Source organism: Zingiber officinale, chromosome 7A (assembly GCF_018446385.1).
Source record: "Zingiber officinale cultivar Zhangliang chromosome 7A, Zo_v1.1, whole genome shotgun sequence".
Classification (NCBI taxonomy): domain Eukaryota; kingdom Viridiplantae; phylum Streptophyta; class Magnoliopsida; order Zingiberales; family Zingiberaceae; genus Zingiber; species Zingiber officinale.
In genome coordinates, this window is record NC_055998.1 from 126,646,650 (window position 1) to 126,662,410 (window position 15,761).

Sequence of the window (15,761 nt, forward strand, 5' to 3'; positions counted from 1 at the left end):
GCTCGCCCGATCGGGATAATGAAGACCCGATTCGACATCATAATAGCTTGGCGGGGTTCCGAGCTTTTGACACTCAAAAAGACTGCTAAGTATCTACAAGGGCACACCAAGCGACTTCCCAGCTCGGTCTTATACAGAGCTATAAGAACGGAACAGATTTACGACCGAGCTATACAGAAACAGAAAGACGGCCGAGCGACTTTCTCCCTCGACCAGATAGTGGCTCATGGACCGGGACAATGGGAGCGCCAGTCGAGCGTCGACCCTGCTCGACCAAATAATACACTCATCCGAGCAGAAAGTAAGAACCCGAGCCGAGCGACTATCCCGCTCGGCCCAATAAAGAGACACTGCTAGCTGGATATTATCTTTTTGGGAGCACGCGCCGCTAACAGGCGGCATGGTCAGCGGTTGGTTCAGACAGAAGATCGTACGATAGAAGCTTCCACTGTCACTTCAGAGATATGCGTGACTCGTTAAGGAATTATGCCAGGAACACTTTACTGATACATCTTTTCAGGAAAAGCTTTGAGAAGCGTGCACACATACCACAGGAGCTTATATAAAGGGGGGGGTCCAAGCTTCAACGGAGGTATGCGATAATCTACTATTACTACTGTTGTTCGCTACTTTACTTTACTTCCACACATCGACGGTGACTGACTTGAGCGTCGGAGGGTCAATGACGGAGATCCCTTCCCTGACTCGGCATTAACGCAGTTGTGGTTGCAGGTCACGCAGAGTCGACACGTGGTCAACCGGAGCGCCACATCCCCAGCTTCCGTCACCTCGACTATCGGACAGGATCACTAGGTAATCACATAACCTTGATTATGAAGGATGAAAAATAATTTGATATTATTTGGTTCAATTTAAGTAATATAATAAAACTTTTTTTGTTTGAATGTTTTAGCACATAAATTAGTATGATTTTTTATCTTATTATCTCTTATTTAATAATGATAATATTATTATTAATAGTGATATACATAAATAAAATTGGATAATATATTTTTTTCGAATTTACTTAGATTATGGGATTTTAAATTATGTCTATTTAATTTGTTTCAACTATAGTTAGGATGTAACTAGAGTTGATTAATTCAATTTATTAAAATTTTAATTAAATATTTAAGTTTTTTTTTTTAAAAAAAAAATCATTCAGCCATCTGCATTGCGTCCCCGCTTCTTCCAACTCCTGATTTTGTCATTGTCGTTTCCCGCCTGTTGCCCGCCGCTCATCACTCATCGCTTGCCGCAACCACCCGTCGCCCGTCGCCCGCTATTGCCACTTCCAATCGCAGTGTTCATCTGTAAGAGCTCAAACTATAAAAGAGTTTTGTCTAGTATTGGAGGGATTAAACATTTGACAAAGTATAAAGGAATTTTGAGAGTAACTTAACTTACCGTTAAGTCGGAATGTAAGAAGCTTTACGTAGAAAGAATTTGACCGTGTTCACATTCATATATAAGTAAACCGTAAACACATGTTCCGCAATTGATAAGCGTATGAGTATTTATTCTAATAAAATTTATTTTTAATAAGTATAAAATATTTTATTGAATATTTGATCTTTCTCGTTTAAAACTCCTTATATTTTACTTATCATTTTTTCCACTGCACAAATAAACACATGCCAAATAAAAGTTCCACGCTATAAGTATTTCTTATTCTATAATTATTATCTCTATCTTATCTCTTTTTATCCATCTGTATAAGTAAAAATTGTAACGATAAAGTTACAATTGTGACCAGGGAAGGTACAACAGTATATTACTGTCACATAATTTTAAAAGAATTACAAGTGGAGGGTAGAAATAGTCTCTTCAGATACGACTATATATATATATATATATAATAGATCTAATATAATTTGATTATTTTTCATGATCATATTGACAAAAACTTACTATTCATTAGAAAAAAAATCCATTATAATTCACTGCTTGAATCTCGATCTTAAAATTCTTAGGATTCATATTTGAAAGTCTAATTACTATACCGTAGTCCGGGGCTATTTTTTTTCGGAATTTGATGGATACCAACGGGAAGAATTAGATGGATCCGGCACAAATTTAAAAGGCAATTGGGCGAGCCGAAAACCAACGACGAGAGCACCACTGCAGAAAGCGAACGGTCGAAATCGATCCGCATAGATCTCATCGTCAAACCAGTGGGATTGAAATATCATGGTCATGCGCAACGGCCCTTGCTAGATCGGAGCACGCATCCCACCTGAGCCCAGCCCTTTTTCTCCTCCATTGAAACCCACCGCCCCCAGCTTCCTTTCCGTTTCGCGATATTTATTTTTTAGAAGGAAGGCGAGAGACGAGCAAGGAGGAGCTCCCCCCAGTGTTAGGGTTTGGGTTATGGGAGTTGGGCGATGTCAGGCGAGAAGCCGCCGGTAGAGATCTGCAAGGGTGTCAATGGCCTCGACAAAGTCGTGCTCAGGGAGGTCCGCGGAAGCTCCGCCGAGGTCTGTTTCGCCTATTCTTCTCTCGTTCCCACCGATCTGGATCCATTTGCTTTCGTTGTTTTTTTGCCCTTTCCGTTTCTGATGCTCCTGTTCAAATTGTTCAATTTTTATTACTGAATGCAACTCTTGCATTCTTTCAGTTGAGCACAAAATTTTGTAAAGAAGATTTTTCTTCCAAACAGGGCTCAAGCAAGTCTGATCAATGTTTGAAATGTTGGCTGCGAAAAATATATTGTTCTGCTGGGGGTGAAACTGAAATGGGAACAATATTTACCTCAACTACTCCCTCCGTTGCCTGCTGATGCCTTTGTGCACTTCTCTGCTGTAGAACGGTAGCGAACAAGTGAAAACATTGGGAAATAGGCCCCTTTACAACCTAAAAAAACAACACCTAGTTCCATTAAACCATTAAACTTATCCTAATTCCACATCGGTGCCATCCGCATCACGTGTTGATATGCTTGCGCAACATCAATATAGTTTCATTCTGGATGGAGATTGAGACTTTAGCTCTGAAAGAAACATTAAACCTTGATTCTCATAATATAATTTCTACATTTGCGGTTTATCAAAGAATAGATGCAATGAAATTCTTTCTTGAGCTAATGCTTTAGATTCAAAATTTTATTGTCTTATTAAGTGTAGATGACTGGTTTCCTAAAGTGGGGTGGTAGGAAATTGAGAGGCCGTTCTCTTTATTGAAGCTGTAGGAAATGCTCGTAAATCAAATTAGATTTTGTGGATCGTGGAGTGTAGACAAAGCCACAAATACGTGGCTCTTGTTGTAGAGGATAGAATATATATAGAGGGTGAGAAGAGAACATCTGATCTATAATTATATGTTAGCTTCAGCACATACTTATAACTGCCTCCTAAAAGTTCTGTCAATATCACACTGCTATGCAATATTCATAATAGACGTGGAGTACATCTGTTCTATAATTATAAGTCAGTATGAACATATACTTGTAACCGCCTCCTAGAAGTTCTGTCAATATCATTCTGCTACAAAGTATCCATAATCAATGGAGAAAGTATAACAAAGGCAATATCTGTTCTATAATTATAAGTCAGCGTCAGCATATACTTGTAACTATATCCTAGAAGTTCTGTCAATATCATTCTGCTTTGAAATATCCATAATCAGTGGAGAAAGTACAGAAGGCACATAAACTAGTGTCCTATTATGGGGTTGCATCATTATATAGAAGCTGTATTTTAAAAGCTTGTGAGTTTTCCTCCTCATAAACTAGTGTCACTGACTTTCGTTGAGTTGATAGTGTCAATATTTGGTTACCCAGTTTGTCCATTTCTATGAAAGGTGCTGCAAAGGACTGCTGCTTGCTTTTTTCTTGTTATATTAGCTACAATATCAGTTTATAGGCGAGTATTTATGTCCTATTCATTTGCAGATGTATTTGTATGGAGGTCATGTGACATCTTGGAGAAATGACCATGGCGAGGAGTTGCTTTTTCTCAGCACGAAGGTATTGAAACTGTTTCCAATAGTCAAAGTTTAACCATGGAGTTGGTCAAAATTATGATGCAGATCTACTTATTTCAACATTAGCTATGATCTTTTGGTCCAAATTTATTAATGTCATATGCATATATTCTAAGAAATATGAGGTTTTATAGTAGTCTTTGACTTGTAGACAAGGGGCAGGTTCAACAACCTGTTCTAGAAACTTGCATTTCTTACATTCCACATATATAGATAGTGAACTGGTGCCAATTATTCTGTTTTTTCCTAATCCATCTGTATCTAACCAATCTGAACCTGATAGGGTTTTACTGATTGTGGATTTAAAAACTTAAAACTAAAAAAATGTAATGAGAAGTGCATTCTGAGAACTTGGAGCAACAGATGGCGGTAAGAATATAGAGTATATCAGTTTCCATTATTAAAATGGTTTTAGATGCATCAAGTTCAAGTATCTTTTCAAACTACTTCTTGTAATGAACATCCATTAAGTAAATGCACTTGTCATTGTCTAAGCAGGACCTATATTAGATTCAGAGTTCATTACCTTGTGTAAACTCTCAAATCTTAAAGCTCAACTGAATTTAGTTCAAGTTATCTTTGCTAATCTTGGTTATGCTATGCTGAAATTGCAAGAAGTAACTAGACTAATACTGGAGTTAAATTTCACTTTTGCCAACATGCATTTGAAGTAAAGATATAGTATTGAATGGTCGGGTACTCGGCTAGAGGGCGAGGGGAGGATACTCTGATCTGAAAATAAAAAATTTATTTTCTCTTGCAATGTAAGGACACGCCAAGTGGATAGATATTTGGCTGAAGGTGTTGATTAGCTTTCTTGGAACGCCTTTTTGACCTTTGTCTGTGCGAGTCCTGTTTCAAAAATTTAGACAATTAGCTTTCTTTTTGTAATTTTAGATATCTGATACCTGAAGGGGCAATCAACTTTCTTTTTGTGATTTTAGATATCTGATGCCTGATGTGGCAATCAATACTGTAACTGTTTGCTTTCAGAACAACAATGCAAACATTTTCTGCTTCAACACCATTGTCCAAGATGTGATTTCAATAACCTGTCAGTAAAGCTTCTAGGTTTATGGAAGCATGCAACCATATCTATCACTATTTTCACATTTTGATTATTTTACTTGCTTAATCTAACTCTAGTTATTTAAAAAAAAAATTCTGCTCACTGAATCAAATTCCATTGATTTACCTGAAAAAGTTGTCTCTCAATCCTTTCTTTTCTCTTCATCACAAAACTGTTATATTATTTTCCTTGAATCCTTTTTAGGCAATTTTCAAACCTCCAAAAGCTATACGCGGTGGTATACCAATATGCTTTCCTCAAGTATGACATTCTTCTTCTTGTTTGCCTTTATTATTTCTGGATTTGTTTATATTCATAACCCAATTTAAGAGAAATGCAGTTTGGGAGTCATGGAAATCTTGATCAGCATGGTTTTGCAAGGAATAGATTTTGGAGTATTGATGCCAACCCCCCTCCTTTTCCAACGGTTAGCACCAACAAAGCTTTCACTGATTTGATCTTTAAACCAAGTGAAGAGGATCTAAAAATATGGCCTCATAGGTACTGGTCAAGCAATCCCTATCTATTATTTTTTATAATTTAGCATTCTAATGCTTTAAAAAAAAAGAGTTTGAATTACTTAAAATCTCTAAGCTTGATGGATGTTGCTGCTGCCTTCTCTTTGCAGTTATGAATTTCGTCTAAGGATTACTTTGGGACCTGGAGGAGATCTAATGCTGACATCACGGATAAGAAATATTGATACAAAGCCATTTTCCTTCACATTTGCCTACCACACCTACCTCTCTGTTTCTGATATCAGGTAGCTTAGATGAATTTGGATATGTTTTGCTGTTGTACCTTTGCTGATATATTTTGTATTTACATGCTTCAGTTACATATACTGGCTTGTCAATTTATTCGTGCATGTAAATGCCTCTTTTCATGGACCAATATTAAAATTTGGAAAATATTTTATTCCAATCAACTTATATGTGGTAATGAAACACAAGTTTCTTTCCTGGTAGTCCTAACTCTTAAGTTTTCAATTGGCACTATGATAATCTGTAGAAAAATACTCAAGCTATGAATCAGCTTATTTCCCTGACCCAAAACCTTGTCTTGGTAGGTAATTTTAATGCTTAAGATGCCAAGAATTTCAATGCAGGGTGAACTGTATTAATTGTTAGTCACAGTTTTACATGCGTTTTTGTTTAACCTGATATTCTTGTTATAACAAGTTTTTTTTTCACCCATCCTGTGTCCTCTTTAAATGATCGCACCTTTATCTTCCATCAAAAATGTTGATAACCTATGGCAAAATAACAGCAACGATTGAAATGTCTTGCTGTGTCAGTTGGCATGATCATAACTGTTCCATCTGCCAACCAAGATACTGTGTTGGCATGTACATTCTATAGATGTAATGTTCATGCTGACTTATATTGCACAGTAGCAGTCGAGATTGTCCATGTCTCAGTTGGCTGTTCCCTACTTTGATACTTAGTATATTCATTTTCTTTGTATCGTTGTTGGATACTGATACTTGGACACCAACACAATTCATACTCGTTATCCTTATTAACCATGTGAAACAAATTTGGAAATACCCATCTTGGACACCTGGATCTTATCTGTGTTGAATATGTAGTTAAGTTCTAATAACATAGCATATCAACTGATCCTGCCCGAAGTGGAGGAGATGGCAGCCGGGAAGTAACGCTGAGGTGGCTCTTCGTCTTCGCGAATGATCCTGTGTTCCTGCAATCACAAGTCGTTAGTGCCAAGCTGGGAGGAGGTTCCCGGCGACGGCCCTTCGACGCTCAAGTCACACACCAGCAATCAAAGATAGGAGCAAAAAGGAAGTGATGAATGGTGGCTTCAAGAGACGTATTATGCGTACCTCTGTGTGGATGGCTGCTCCCCTCCTTATATAGAGCTTTGACGGGTAGACTACACGCTTCCCGGGCGGATGTGCATCCCCAAACTTTCCCCAAAAGCTAACATCGAGAAAGGATCCCTGACATCTTACCATAACGGGGCAAACACATCTCTGCCGAGGCGGCGGAATCTGCTTCCGTACGATCTTCTGTCCATCCGCGCCGTCAGTCGGCGGCATCGACTCCCAAAAGGATGTTTTGTCCATATGCACCACTAATCGGCGACACTGACTCCCAAAAGGATGTTGGCACGTATCCCCCGTCTTATTTGTTGGCTGTTAGTTTGACTGGGCTCCCCTCGATCGGTCCGACCGGCCATCTCTTTGACCTCATACGCCTATGTCTAGGTCGATCGGCTTGAGTGCCCCTTGTCTCGGTGCGTTGTAGGTTCGACCAACCCTCTCCGAACTCTTCTAGCCGATCGGGGATGAAGGGCCTTCTGATCGGCTAGTCTCTTAGTTGACCATCCCTTGACTTTGGCGATCACCAAAGCGCTGAACTTCCTTGGAGGTGGGCCCTCCCGAGTCATCACCGGATCATCAACAATGAATTCCTTCACACTAGTCTCGTGGTGTCTGGTTGTAAGGGAAAGGTGGTGGGGGGTAGCATTGAAAGCCCATGGTGGGTTCACTTCATGGAATAGAGGTCATTGTTGGTCATCAAATAATAATCTACCTGTTAAGGAAAGCCGTGGTTAATATTGGTATTGATATTGGTCATTTTGAGAACTTGGGCACCAGTGATATCAAAGCAGCAGTATCACTTGGTTCCCAGTTCGTAACAAAGATTAATTTTAAGATTAAAATATCAGTATTTTATATTTCAACAACAATTAATGTGTATATTAACAATTAAATTAATAAATTCAAATTCTTATTCTAATTAATCAAGCAAATAATCTAATAATTTGATCATTAATATCTGTAATAATTGAATAAATAAATTAATTATTAACAAGTATTATTTATAATTAGTGATGATAATCTAATTAATTATATAGTCTGTATTGAGTGGAATTAACTAATTAAAATAATCAGTGAAGTAAGCAATCTAATATAAATTATATTATTTCAAATTCAATTACTAATCTGATATATCTAATCAATCAAGTCAATCATTTATCTGACTAACTTAAAAAAAATATATATAATTATTCCAATATTAATGATGATATCATTTTTTGCCATATCAATAAATTGTCAACAAAAAAGGGAGCCTTGGTGCAATAGTAAAATTGTTGCACTTGGAGTTCAAGGGATGGAGTTTCAGAAACCGTCTTTTGCAAAGCAGGTAAGACTGCCTATACTAAACTCTCCCCAGGATCCGTATTGGAAGGAGCTTCGTGCATTGAGCTGTCTTTTTTTTTAATAAACCGTTAACAATAGGAATATTATGCTGATATCATTTGTAGAATATTAATAAACTATTAATAGTATGGATATTACTAATAAACCATGTAAATGATGTAATTATTTGTACATTTTTTTTATCTACTATTGGTGGTGATCAATTATTGTTAGTATGAATATCATTAATTATTACTGTTATCAATCAAATGATAACTTACCTATTAGATATTATCAATTTTATTACTTATTTTCATTTAATAAATTAGTTTATATTCATTTATATTAACGTTTCAGTGAAGTACGGATTGAAGGACTTGAAACTCTTGATTACCTTGATAACTTGAAAGCCAAGGAGCGATTCACAGAACAGGGAGATGCAATTACTTTTGAGGCTGAAGTACGTACATGAGCATGAGCATGAGCATGAGCATGGTCATGTTTTGATTTATAATCATTTTACTGACTGTTCTCTTTATGACAGGTGGACAAGATATATCTGGGGACACCAACAAAGATTGCGATTATAGATCATGAAAAAAAGCGAACATTTGTTTTGAGGAAAGATGGGCTTCCAGATGCAGGTAAGCTTTGTGTTTTTTGGTTGGTTTGCTATTGGGCAAGCTTACAAAAGAAGCTGAACCTTTTCATTCAATTTTATTGCATTTTTTTTCAGTGGTATGGAATCCTTGGGAAAAGGCCAAATCCATTGCTGATCTTGGGGATGATGAATACAAACATATGCTCTGTGTTGAGCCAGCAGCTGTTGAAAAGGCCATCACTCTCAAGCCTGGTGAGGAATGGAAGGGCAGGCTGGAGCTTTCTGCTGTTCCTTCCAGTTATCGAAGTGGACAGTTGGATCCTCAAAGGGTGCTTCAAGGATGAATAATAGATGTCCTTTCCGGTGAGCTATCCATTCTGTGGCTTATTAAATGACAAAAAAGGTATTTATGTAACCTGACCAACAATCATCCTAAATTGAGAACTTCATGGATGTTTTTTGAGAGTTCAGTAAATCTGTGTGTTCTCTGAAAATCCATTAAGATCTTGTTCAATATTTGTTTTCTGATGACTCTACCACCAGATGCATTTTACTGATACGGTGCTTCTGTTTTGCTTTTGGATCTGCAGGCACTTAAATGGCACAATGCTTGGCAACAAGATAATTTTTTGTTTGTTCTAGCAAGTCCACTGTCTTCCATCGCGTGCTTTTCCTTTTTCCTGCTCTCTTTGTAGATCTGTGAAGAGAAACTGCTAGATAAGATTGATGGGGAACCTCAAGTGCTCAATAAGTCTGATTTGTGTTTTCTATCTGGACTGTGCTGTCCCCAAAATTTGAAAATTTGATCATCGTTAGTCTGTCTTGCATATTAACTGGTCTATTTTGCAAATAAAAAAACGACATATCTTAATTTCAAAGGTTATCTTGCGAAAGCAGGTTGACTGTCTATTGTGCTTCTTTAATATTTTCGATTTATGACAATATCTTTAGAATTAAAATTAGTTATGTTAATCCCATTTTAGAACTGAAATTAGTTGGGTTAGTCCGGTTTTAAGAGAAGGCTCTCGCTTGGATTTGGTCCATTTGGAGAACTTAACGCGAGGCCACTAAGTAAAATGCTGAAATTAAAAAGGACAATTCTAATCGTTTTTTATTTGGTATTTCATTTTATTACTCTTCAAGTATCAATCCTATAATATTTATATCATGTAACAGCAGCTACGAGTAATACCTACTCAAGATGATTTTTTATCAATATTAATTAATATCATATTATAATAAAGGTTTTTTTTTATAATAAATGCAAAAAATGCTCATCAGATTCCTCCTTTTAATTTTTGTTAGGGCTGTAAACAAATTGAGTTGAGCTTTGGGGTGTTCAAATTTATTTAATAAGGTAATCGAGCTGAGCTTAAAATGAACCAAGCTTTTGAAATGAATGTTTAAGTTTGGTTTGATTTATTTTTTATGAGTGTTCAAGCTTGGTTTGATTTATTTTTTATGAGCTTGAGCTTATTTGAAGCTTGGCTTGAGCTTGGTTCGTTTAAATGTTATCAAACTCTCAATTAAAGCTTGGCTTGAGGTTGATTTGAGTTTGATTTGAGTTTAGTTTGTTTAGATATTATCAAATTTTAATTCAAGCTTGTTTGATTGTTTAAAACTCTTAGTTATTTCATTGGTTATGGAGTTTGATAATTTAAATTTATTTATTTTATTTTATTATTTATTTAGCATATTAAAACAAATTTTATTAATAAATATGATTTGTGAACATTGTTCACGAATGTTGTTCACGAATATTAACGAGCTGAACACATATGTTCAAACTTGTTTGTTTAACTTAACGAATTATTCAATTTTATTTGTTTAATTAATTTTATGTATATTGAACGAATATAAATAAATTCGTATCAAGTTGAACACTAAATTTATTCATGAACGTTTGATTAATTTTCCACCCTAATTTTTGTCTAAATCTGAAAAGACAGCGTGGCTAGCGATTGATTCCAGCGTAAGAAAGCGTAACGGAGTCGCCACGCTTCACTATAAATGATACGCAAGCCACAAAGGCGAGTCCCTCGATCTCGATCCCTCGAACGCTGCTATGGAAGGAGCAGGCGAGGGGAGCGCGAAGGATAGGCTGGTGGTGGTCGGCGGTGGCATAGCCGGCGCGCTTCTCGCCAAGTCCATGCAATCCATCGCCGATGTAGTTCTGATTGACTCGTACGCATCTTTTCGCCCGATATTCCCCTTGTTTAATTTCAGAAAACCGAATCTTATGCTGGAATCAATATCCCTAGATAATATATCGTCATATATGTTTTTTTTCAAAGTTGATCGTTTAGGATCGATTTTTGTCGGTCGCGCTGGATTTTGCCTCCATATACTTGAATCTAGTTTTCTGGAATTTACTTCGAACAGACGCCAAATAGGAGTGATTTTGGGGGTGGTTTTCGTTTTAAATAGGGTTTCATCAAACTGCTTGCTCTTCCGGCGTATAAATTCATTGAGTACTTGGCTGCCTCAAAAAACGTCTTTGGCATCGGAGGCGTTCGCGAATGTAATTGAAATATTTGAAATTGGTTTCCTCGCATTTGAGTGTTTTAGGGATTATGAGTTAAATCATCTTATTTAGCGATAGAAAGATTAACATTTTTTGTAATTTTTTTTTCTTTTGCGATCCTCATCCAAACCGGAAAACGCTTCCTTGAGAAAGTTGATCGCCAATTAAATTGGAGATCCAGTTCATCCACCTTGAATCGTCGTCTATTTTTGAATTCCATCTGTTTTTACTACAGAACGATTCCGCCGGAGTTTCTTTAATTTTATCGCCGTTTGATATCTATTATTAGAAAGAAACTAAAGTCTAATTGTTAGCTCAGTTAAATATATCATCCACAAATTTTGCAAATTATGCATGATAAAATTTTGCTTTGCTGGGCTACCTGTCCGATGTCAACGTGCCTAATAAGCTATGGTTCTTCTGGCTATTGGTGTAACTCTTCTTTTTAAGTAATCAGAGCAAATACTCTCCATGCCTGAGTTCGTAGACGAACTGGTGCATATACTATAGAGGATACCTCCCTTACATATTCATTGTTTTCTTAGACCATGTAAAATAAATGTATTGTCCTTGACATATTTCTTTCTACTAACATCATCAGGAAGGATTATTTTGAGATCCCATGGGCAGAATTGAGATCAATGGTTGAGCCTTCTTTGACAAGAAGATCACTGATTTCACACACTGATTATACTAGGGCAAGGGTTATAGTATCTTCGGCAACACATATCACTGAAAATCAGGTGTTTACAGCAGATGGTGGTTCCTTCACATTTGATTATCTTGTAGTAGCTACTGGTCATGCATATTCAACTCCCAGAGGCAGAGATGAGAGGATAAAAGAATTTCAACTAGGTAAGTGTTTGCGATCCTTGCAATTTCTTTGTTTCCATTTTAAATTTCAATAGATATTTGGGTCAAGCATTTATCAACTTATTCTTGTGTCTATATATTAATTTCGTTTTCATGTTGATGTTCCATAATATCAAGTTATGTTGTGAACTTCTCCACACCTAAAACATGAATTAGATATTGCTTGCTGATTTGTTCGTTTAATATATTGATTCAACAAAATTTTTTAATCAAATTTCATTATTATTTAATTCACCTTAAAGCTACATATTAGAATACACTTCAGTAGGCCTTACATGTTCACATGTTTTTATATCTAGCCACTTGTTTGATTGGAACTCATAATTCCACAATAAGATTTGAAAATTCATAAATTTAATGAATTCCAGAACAAGATTACTTTCCATGTCCCTGGACACTATTTCAAATTTCATTATTTCCTATTGCTATTATCAAGGTTTACTTTAGTTTAATTTGTAACTGCATTTGTCAATAACAATGATAAGTTTGCCGATGCAAACTGATCTACAGTGGCATTTTAGTTTGAGCTTTTCTCTTGTTCTGTCTATTTTTGGGTGAAAGAAATTGAGTAAACACTGCAAGACCTATTCCCCCTTTTCCTTCCAGGCAAACCTTCCATCTAAACGAGGAAACCAAATTCTTTCTATCATATGCATTGAGTTCATAGCCCATCTTTGGGTATTGCCTGGCAGTATTGGCAGTATCTGTCTTCTGTGAAAGTACTCCAAAGTAGAAGATGTTCTAATTGTTCGCGATTCCTATTTGATGAGACAAAAATTTGTATTATATCCACCAACAGCTGAAGTCATTTTGTTCTATGGTTTTACTTTCCATCAATCCTCTTTTCAACTCAAAGAAATACTATATCGTGATTGGAAAGTTGTTAAATTATAGAAGCCAAATTTGAGGAATGTTATGAACCAACATTCTGTGAAAGCTGTTGAGGCTTACTCTGCCTAAGATGGATTTGTAGAGTTTGGTACAGGAAAGTCTAGATTTCTATTGTAATTCTTTTCTAGACAGGTTTTGATAGTCCTAAATTGCTTGTAGGGGTAGCCTCTCAATTATGTGACCCAACTTCTTTGATTAGTGCATACACTAAAAGGGCATAATTCATGTGGATGAGGGCTTTGATCTTGATAGTTGTTATTCTGGCGATCACTTTATTGTCTGTCATTATCTAGAGAAATTAATTATGAAATACTGTAACATCCCAATCATTCTTTTTATCCCATAGCGCTTGAACATGTATTACAATTTAGCAACAATTTTAATTATTGTTTATTTGTTTTTGGGAGCATGACCATGGCATTTAGGTTCCCCTGTTAGGGTAAACATAGTCATCATTTTTGTATTTGCTTTTCATGAAGGCCATATCTGCAATACTTCATTGTTGAAATTCCTCATGGTAACTTCCTGCTCTGTTTCCTCTTATATTGAGTTTGTTCAATTCTTTCCCCCTTAAGTGATGTTTGTTTACTCTTACCATCCAAATGTCTTTCATTCAAAAGATCAGGCTTTTAATTTTGAAGTTAATATACATTCTCATCCACATTCTTGGTGATGCACATCGGTAGAAGAAGCACTTCATTGTATACTTCTCTGGTACGATAAAGATTTAAACGCAGTATGTTGTCTGATAGTGTTGGCTGCATTCAGCTTGGTTGAGAGGATATGTTGTGTGGCATACAAGCCACTTTATTTTAACAAAGATGAGTTTCATTGAATTTCTAATGATGGCTATTTTCCCTCACATTTAGACAATGAGAAGATAAAATCATCTGAATCTGTTTTAATCATCGGAGGCGGTCCAACTGGAGTCGAACTTGCTGGAGAGATTGCAGTAGACTATCCCGAGAAGAAGGTAACTCTTGTTCATAAAGGATCAAGGCTGATGGAGTTCATAGGGAGCAAAGCTTCCAAAAAGGCATTAGATTGGCTGACATTAAAGAAAGTTGAAGTTCTTTTAGAACAGTCAGTTGACTTGAATGCCATTTCAGAAGCAGATGGAGTGTACACAACATCATCTGGAGAAAAGATCGCAGCTGACTGCCATTTTGTTTGTATTGGCAAGCCACTGGGATCATCATGGCTTCACGAATCCATGCTCAAGGATAGTTTGGACAAGAAAGGAAGGTTGATGGTTGATGAATATCTCAGGGTGAAAGGCCAAAGAAACATCTTCGCAGTAGGAGACATAACTGATGTCCCTGTAAGTACTCAATCAATCTTTCCTCAGAACTCATTTCTCAATTCAACAGAAAGTATGGATCGCAACTTATGCTAGGTTTAGTTCTTGGAGGACATAATAATTTTTTTTTTGTCAAATTGGCTGCGTTAAGAATATCGTCTTGCTCTTTCATCGATAGGAAATCAAGCAAGGGTATCTTGCACAGAGACACGCGGAAGTGGTGGCCAACAACTTAAAGCTGTTGATGAAGGGAGGAGCGACCGAGAAGAAGTTGGCCAAGTACAAAGCTGCTTATTCCATGGCATTGGTTTCTCTGGGTCGCAAAGAAGCTGTGGCACAGTTTCCATTTATCACCATTAGTGGCTGCTTCCCTGGGCTTATCAAGTCCAGGGACTTATTTGTTGGTAAGACCAGAAAATCTCTAGGACTCACCTCTTGAGCCAAACACAAACATCATCCTTGAAATATATTGTGATTTGTTCGTGCTCTTGTGCTTAATTTTCTCACATAATTGACACTATCTTTATCTTGTATATCCATGTATCAGTGGTTTATTTTGGTTCTGTAGAAAATCGCCTTAGCATTGATTCTCTATGACAACCTATAAAATAATTTTAAACGATTTTATATAGAATTTAGAACCATTAACTGCGCTGATATCTGAACTCAATCAAGACGATAATCCACTGTTCGCTCAGGTGGTGATGAGGTAGATTTAGAGGATTAGTTAAATTCCGGTAAATGCACGCTCCTTGTTTTAATGAATGATTTATCTAAAAATAAAAATCCAGTCGTGTTCCAAGGAAATTGTATTTACTATAAAAAGAGTGTTTCACCCTATTAGTCGTTATAAAATGATATAATTATCCTTAAATATAATATTTTAGAGTATTATCTTTCCTCACATGTATTAAATTCAGTACCGATTAGTGAGTTGTATGAATAAGACAAATTAGTGTCGTAACGAATATAGTTTGTGATTATTGTTGAACAAAATAGTCTATATTATAATAATTATAAAATCGTAATTACTACAACGTAAATATTAGATGAATAAATCAATTATGTATGGTTAACAATGATACTTTGCCCTAAAATCCCTAACATTTTCCTTAGTCTCTGCGTTAAAAAAAATTTATTATCACTCTTTGTATGCAAACTTTCTTTGCTTCAACTCTTTAATGCACACCAATTTATCTAATTGCTCTTATTTTTTTAGGTATAAAAAGTCTAAAATGAAGTATAATTCCTCCTAAATGCACCATATTTAAACTAGAATCTAGTATATTTTCTATTAAATTGAGCAAGACTTTTTTTCCATTTGACCAATCAATTGATAAACTCGATCTAGTTAAA

At 36.2% G+C, this 15,761-nt stretch overlaps 2 protein-coding genes across 2 annotated transcripts; both read left to right on the forward strand.

Annotated features, from left to right (window-relative positions):
* Positions 1-2,173: 2,173 nt before the first annotated feature.
* On the forward strand, positions 2,174-9,695 carry LOC122002432 (putative glucose-6-phosphate 1-epimerase). Its single transcript, XM_042557593.1, has 9 exons — positions 2,174-2,477; positions 3,890-3,964; positions 5,255-5,311; positions 5,391-5,551; positions 5,679-5,813; positions 8,574-8,676; positions 8,761-8,860; positions 8,953-9,180; positions 9,408-9,695. The coding sequence occupies exons 1-8, from the start codon at positions 2,385-2,387 to the stop codon at positions 9,159-9,161; spliced, it is 933 nt and encodes a 310-aa protein (XP_042413527.1). The 5' UTR covers positions 2,174-2,384; the 3' UTR covers positions 9,162-9,180; positions 9,408-9,695.
* A 1,132-nt stretch (positions 9,696-10,827) lies between these two features.
* Positions 10,828-14,968, forward strand: LOC122002433 (ferroptosis suppressor protein 1-like). Its single transcript, XM_042557594.1, has 4 exons — positions 10,828-11,001; positions 11,943-12,196; positions 13,975-14,426; positions 14,584-14,968. The coding sequence occupies exons 1-4, from the start codon at positions 10,883-10,885 to the stop codon at positions 14,842-14,844; spliced, it is 1,086 nt and encodes a 361-aa protein (XP_042413528.1). The 5' UTR covers positions 10,828-10,882; the 3' UTR covers positions 14,845-14,968.
* The last annotated feature ends 793 nt before the right edge of the window (positions 14,969-15,761 follow it).

Bases quoted from the DNA above. Each gene is read 5' to 3' on its own strand.
- LOC122002432 (XM_042557593.1), top strand. From the start codon at position 2,385: ATGTCAGGCGAGAAGCCGCCGGTAGAGATCTGCAAGGGTGTCAATGGC. The intron at 5,552-5,678 runs GTACTGGTCAAG...TTCTCTTTGCAG, and splicing joins CTAAAAATATGGCCTCATAG to TTATGAATTTCGTCTAAGGA. The intron at 8,861-8,952 runs GTAAGCTTTGTG...ATTTTTTTTCAG, and splicing joins AGATGGGCTTCCAGATGCAG to TGGTATGGAATCCTTGGGAA.
- LOC122002433 (XM_042557594.1), top strand. From the start codon at position 10,883: ATGGAAGGAGCAGGCGAGGGGAGCGCGAAGGATAGGCTGGTGGTGGTC. The intron at 12,197-13,974 runs GTAAGTGTTTGC...CCTCACATTTAG, and splicing joins GATAAAAGAATTTCAACTAG to ACAATGAGAAGATAAAATCA. The intron at 14,427-14,583 runs GTAAGTACTCAA...TTTCATCGATAG, and splicing joins GAGACATAACTGATGTCCCT to GAAATCAAGCAAGGGTATCT.